Source organism: Schistocerca gregaria, chromosome 1 (genome assembly GCF_023897955.1).
Source record: "Schistocerca gregaria isolate iqSchGreg1 chromosome 1, iqSchGreg1.2, whole genome shotgun sequence".
NCBI classification, from domain to species: domain Eukaryota; kingdom Metazoa; phylum Arthropoda; class Insecta; order Orthoptera; family Acrididae; genus Schistocerca; species Schistocerca gregaria.
In genome coordinates this window covers 782,071,518-782,077,517 of record NC_064920.1, presented here as the reverse complement: position 1 = coordinate 782,077,517, position 6,000 = coordinate 782,071,518, and the positions used below count along the sequence as shown (strand labels likewise).

General features: G+C 42.1%; 1 protein-coding gene across 10 annotated transcripts in view; it reads right to left on the bottom strand.

Moving 5' to 3' along the window:
- Positions 1-665: 665 nt before the first annotated feature.
- Positions 666-6,000, bottom strand: part of LOC126268863 (mitochondrial protein C2orf69 homolog) — a 242,620-nt gene continuing 237,285 nt past the window's right edge. For all 10 annotated transcript variants that reach the window (XM_049973945.1, XM_049973950.1, XM_049973951.1 and 7 more), the window contains one exon: positions 666-1,551. In XM_049973945.1, the coding sequence (XP_049829902.1) occupies positions 1,352-1,551 (200 nt within the window). In that variant the 3' untranslated portion in view covers positions 666-1,351. The remainder of the gene's footprint in view (positions 1,552-6,000) is intronic.

Below are 6,000 nucleotides of genomic sequence, written 5' to 3'. Positions count from 1 at the left end.
GTCTGAACAAATATTTTGTAATTGTCATAGTAACGAATGTAATACATTGTAAAAATTTTGAATTGCTCTTACAGCACAGTTTCTCTGCTGTAAATCCGAGTTGTCTCCTGAAAATAAATCAAAATATTTGAAAATTTTATGGATAGAAATGACAAGTCTCATTTCACTGTTGTGCTGTAGTTAGTTGCTATGCTCATGTATATCTTCCACAATACGTACAAATACACTATCTGAATTTTTTACCTAAATTATTCTATTTCTCTCTTTGAAATAAATGCTCTTCTTGCTATATAGTCCACGACCAGCACCTGTTTGGTCCTTTTATATTACAAGTGAAATAACTGCCATCTGATCATAACAACTGTTGAATCTGGTAGTGACAGTGTTGTTTTTAAGAAAAAGAAAGAAGGCAATTTTGACTGACAAATGAAAATGAATATATTTAATAACTGACAATCATTTAAGCTCTGTCCATCCAATGGTAAATATAATTTAATTTGTAAATGTTCTCTGGGCAACCAAGATGCACAATTTTCATTTGACTGAAATGAAACTGCAAAGAATTTAACTGTATTACATGGCAGCACAAACTACTGACTCAACATAAGTAACACTTAATCAGTGAAATGCTCATCAAATCTTCTGGAGGTAACATTTTTCAGCATTTAAAAACAAACACTTTTGGCAACACTTTCCAAATGACTAATTTTTACTGCCTGTGGTTCACTATATCTCAATTGTTAGCTTTCTTTCAGATTTGACTGCATATTCAACCTCTACAGGATGTTTAAAATCAGTCTGTCTGTGTGTGTGTGTGTGTGTGTGTGTGTGTGTGAGTGAGTGAGTGAGTGAGAGAGAGAGAGAGAGAGAGAGAGAGAGAGAGAGAATTTGAATTTTTTACACTGAAAGTCTGAGAGGCATCTGTATACTGTACAGACAGATACATTTATTAAATTAATAATGGAAAGTATTATTTTTATAGATATCCATTAAAGCACAATGTTTCATAAACCAAAATCATTTACCAAAGGCATGGCACTTTTTATAACTTAAACTGTCTTATCACACACTAAATTGCACCATGAAGTTGTCCTATAACAACAAGAACAATAATGTTCTTCCACAGCAATTCACTGTTTGTACACTATTCTCTTCTCTTGAACACTGTGTTATCCTTTGCCATCTAATTTAATGAAAAAACTGGCATAATGTGCAATGCCATAACTAAAGGCAAATGAAGTTCTTTATCTCTTTTTGAATCTGAAAGGCATTTCATCATTTTGTATCAAAGGTATAACACCAATATCAGTCTGCATTCATAACGATGTGCAATGTAGGTAAAACTGCTTCACTAATCTGTCTGTCGAAACACAGAAAGGACCTCAAAATGTGTGCACAAACTTGCAACTTGATTTTCAAAGTGTAGAGTTCTATGAACAGGTGCTCCCAGTCGTCTTAGTAGGTCACCAAAAGTCTTTTCTTCCTTTCTTATCCAGGGTCTTCGGTCATCATTCACTTGATATGGAGTTACATGGATGTGAATGCCTATACCTGTGGAAGTAGAAACAACTGCTTAAATGAGGTTCAGATTATCTGAAGATGTGACTGAGTCTGTAATAAGGAATGACTAAGCTACAATAGAAAACCTTAGAAGCTCGTCAGTGTGGTATGTATTAATAAGTATGCATAAACAGGTTAACTGCACATTTTGTCATGTCATCTGATTAGAAAAACCACAACAGCTTACAAATGAATGCCTTGAACCTTATAATGTCACTTGGTTCAAAAGCAATTTTAGCCATATCCTTTGAAATGCAGAATGGAAAACGTTCATCATCATTTAGCATAACCTGCCTTGGTAAGCTGTGGTGTCAAAAATCATTTGTACACATGTGTACTATGTACTCAGGACAGAAATAATTACGATCTACAAAACATTCTAGTAGCTTATGATTAGTGAAATGCAAACAATATCTTTTCCAGTATTTTTAAAACATCAAATTGTAAAATGCCTATTTCAGTAATTTTTTAATAACTTTCAATAACTCTGTAATTAATGAGATAAATCTGTTACAATTATGGACAATCAATAATATTTGGCAGCCACATATTAACTGAAAAAGGATTGCTTACTCCTCAAGCTTTACCAGTTTGTGCACATACTACAAATAAAGGCTGCTTCATATGAGTAGAGCTCTAAGTAGTACAACAACTGTCAATCATAGAGGAAGTTCTGGTTGAGAACTACTAATTATTTAGGAATTAAGGAGATGACTCACTGAAAGGCAGAAGCACTGCATCGTCAATAGTCACGTGAACAAAAGGCACACAGCTTAGCCGGCTATCAGAAAGCACTTCCTTTTGCCAGTTGTGGGACGGACGGACGGACACACACACACACACACACACACACACACACACACACACACACACACACACTATTTGGAGGAGGGGGACGGGAGGGGAGGGCAGTCAGCAGGTTACCTTACATTCAGACAAGGGAGATAAAGGAAGCGAATGATGTGCTGTAAAGAAAGGTCCTCTGCACAGCTCAGAAAAGCTGGTGGTAGTGGGAAGGGTCCAGATGGCACAGGTTGTGATTCATCTTGTTTTTTGCAACAGTTTAGTAGTGGCCATTCATTCTAGCTGACAGCTGATTGGATGCCACACCAATGTAAAATGTTGTGAAATGCTTGCAGCAGAGCTGGAATGTAATGTGGCTGCTTTCACAGGTGGCCCGACCTCTGACTGGATAGGATAATCCTATGAGAAGATTAGAGGAGAAGGTGTTGCGTGTGTGAATTGGGTAGGTCTTGCATCCGAGTCTTTCACAAGTGTATGATCTCAGTTGCAGGGGATTGGGAATGGGAATTGCATAGGGATGGACTAGGATGATGTGGCAGTTGGGTGGGCGGTGGAACACCACTTTGGAGGGCTGAAAGTATCTTAGGATGCCCCTCATTTCACAGCATGATGACAGATAATCAAAGCCCTGATAAAGAACATGGTTCAATCTTTCTAGTCCAGGGTGTTACTAGGTGAAAAGGGTAATGACTAGGTGAAAAGGGCAATGCTACTTTGTGGTTGGTCCTCGGGATGGATGTGAGGATCGGGTGTGTGTGATGATATGGCACAGGAGATCTGTTTGTGAATTAGGTCTGGGGGGGGGGGGGGGGGGGGGGTATTGCCTGTCTGCAAAGGCCTTTGTGAGGCCTCCAGCATACTAGCCGAGGGAGTTTTCATCACTGCATATGTGTGTACTGTGGGTGACCAGGCTGTAGGGGAGAGATTTTTTTTGTGTGGAAGGGGTGGCAGCTGTCGAAGTGCAGGTACTGTTGGTGATTGGTGGGTTTGATGTGGACTGAGGTGTGGATGGAAACGTCTGAGAGGAGGAGACTGACATCTAGAACAGTGGCACGATAGATGGAGGAGGATCAGGTGAAGTGGATGGGAGAGGTGGTGTTGAGACTGTGGAAAAATGAGTGTTTCCTGGTCTCTGATCCAGATTGTAAGAAGAAACCTGAACCAGACCAGGGGTTTGGGGTTTTAGAAAGCTAGGAATGTTGCCTCTAGATGACCAATGAAGAGACTGACATGGGATGGTGCCACATGGGTGCCCATGGTGTGTCACGAATTTGTCTGTGTGGCTTCCCTTCAAAAGTGAAGAAGTTATGGGTTAAGATGTAGTTGGTTAGGTGTAGGAGGAATGAAGGGAGGGATTGGAGTCTGCAAGGAGTTGGGAGAGGCAGTGCTCAATCGCAGCATAGCCAAGGGCATGAGGGATATTTGGGTGTATGGAGGTTGCATCAACCGTGGTAAGTAAGGATCCAGAAGGTAAGGGTGTGGGGATGGTCGAGAGCTAGTGCAGGAAGTGGTTAGTATCTTTAATGAGGGATGCTAGGTTTTGCACAACTGACTGGAGATGTTAATCAACAAAGGCCGAGATTCTTTAGGTGGGAGCAATGTAACCAGCCACAATAGGGTAATACCCTCCAGACCTAATTCACAAATTTCGTGTGTCATATCTTCACACATACCCGATTCTCACATTCATCCAAGAACTAACCACAAAGAAGAGCCCTCCTTGTCACCCAATAGCACCTCAGACTGGAATGACAACCACATCCTTCACTAGGAATTTGATTATCTATCATCATGCCCTAAAATGAGGTACATCCTACCTAAGATACTTACAATCCCTACCAAAGTGGTGGTGGTATTCTGTGCTGCTCACCCAACTTCATCAACATCCTAGTCCATTGCTATACAACTCCCCCCCAAAAGTCCAACTCCCCCCCCCCCCCCCCCAAAAGTCCCCTGCCACAGGAATCATAACCCTGTGGAAGACTCAAGTGCAAGACGTGTCCAGTCCACACACCCAGCACTACCTACTCCAGTCCCATTACAGAATTACCCTAGCCCATCAGATGTAGGGCCACCTATGAAAGCAGCCATGTTATATACCAGCTCTGCTGGAACCAATGCACAGAGTTTTACATTGGTATGACAACCAACCAGCTGTCAACTAGAATGAATGAGCACTGGCAAACTGTTGCCGAAAACATGGTGAATCACCCAGTGGTACAACGTGCAGCAGAGCCTAATATGTGAGATTTCAATGGCTGCTCCACAGCCTATGCCATCTGGACCCTCCCCATCAACATCACAGCTTTTCTGAGTTGTACAGATGGGAGCTATCCCTACAGACTTCATTTGCTCCTGTAATCTTCCTTGCTTAAATGTAAGGTAACTTGCATCCAGAGAGAGAGAGAGAGAGAGAGAGAGAGAGAGAGAGAGAGAGAGAGAGTGTGTGTGTGTGTGTGTGTGTGTGTGGGTGCGCGCCACCGCCTGCCCCAAAACGCTGAGCCAATTGGCAACACATCAGCTAGCTGCCTGCTGTTATCTCATGTCCAAGTCTATGAAATCACATGCCCAGCCATCTGCCACTTGCCTCTCTACCTGCAGCCCTACCTAGCCCACAGATGGCTTCACACTCTCCCATGAGCCGCTTGCCCAAATTCCTTCCCTGCCTCCTGCCTCTTTCCATACCTCATGTCGCCCTCCCTCCCACACCCCCACCTCACCCCTAGACACTAACCATGGGCCAGTAAAGAGCTGGCAGTTGACTGAGCACAATGTAGGAAGACAGGCATGTGCAGGTGAGTAGAAAAAGAAAGCTAGAAAAAGCAAGTGCATTTCGAAAACTAGCCAAGCTCTGTACCTTTTGTTTGTGTGCCTATCGACAAGACAGTGCTTCTGCCTTTCAGTGAGTCATCTCCTTATCTCTAAATAATTCATTGTTTTTATTTATGTGAGTCTTCTGTCTTTGCTCTACCTCATGTTTTTGAATGAAGTCTATTTCTTAATAAGCATATTAAATGACAGGACCACGTAGCAGAAGTTTTGTATGCCACAGTTCAATAATATTTATAGCAGGGCTGTGCAAAGACACCATACCTAATATTAACATCGCAGTCAGCTTTCAATGTTTTCAACACTGCAAACAATTCAACAAACTAGAAATGAATGACCCAATTTCAGAGACTTTCCTGGTCTCATACAGATATGATTTTATGTATAACAGACCGATGCAGCAAGCGAAAATTTGTACCAAGGCTGAGAATCAAATCTAGGTCTCTTGCTTACTAGGCATGTGTGTTAGCCACTAAGCCATTTTGGCACATCCATTCACACAATTGCATGAATTACCCTGGCATGCCTCCCTCCTCAGTCAAGATTCTCACTGTTCCCCCAAGTATTCTTTAAATTTCCCTCATATATGAACAAATTTGCTGAGAATCTTCCATGTTTTGGAATGGAAATGTCATGTGGCTAGGGCCTACTGTCAGGTAGACTGTTCTCCCGGTGCAAGTCTTTCGAGCTGACGCCACTTCGGCGACTTGCGTATCGATGGGGATTAAATGATGATAGTAAGGACAACACAACACCCAGTCCCTGAGCAGATAAAATCTCTGACCCAGCCAGAAATCAAACCTGGGC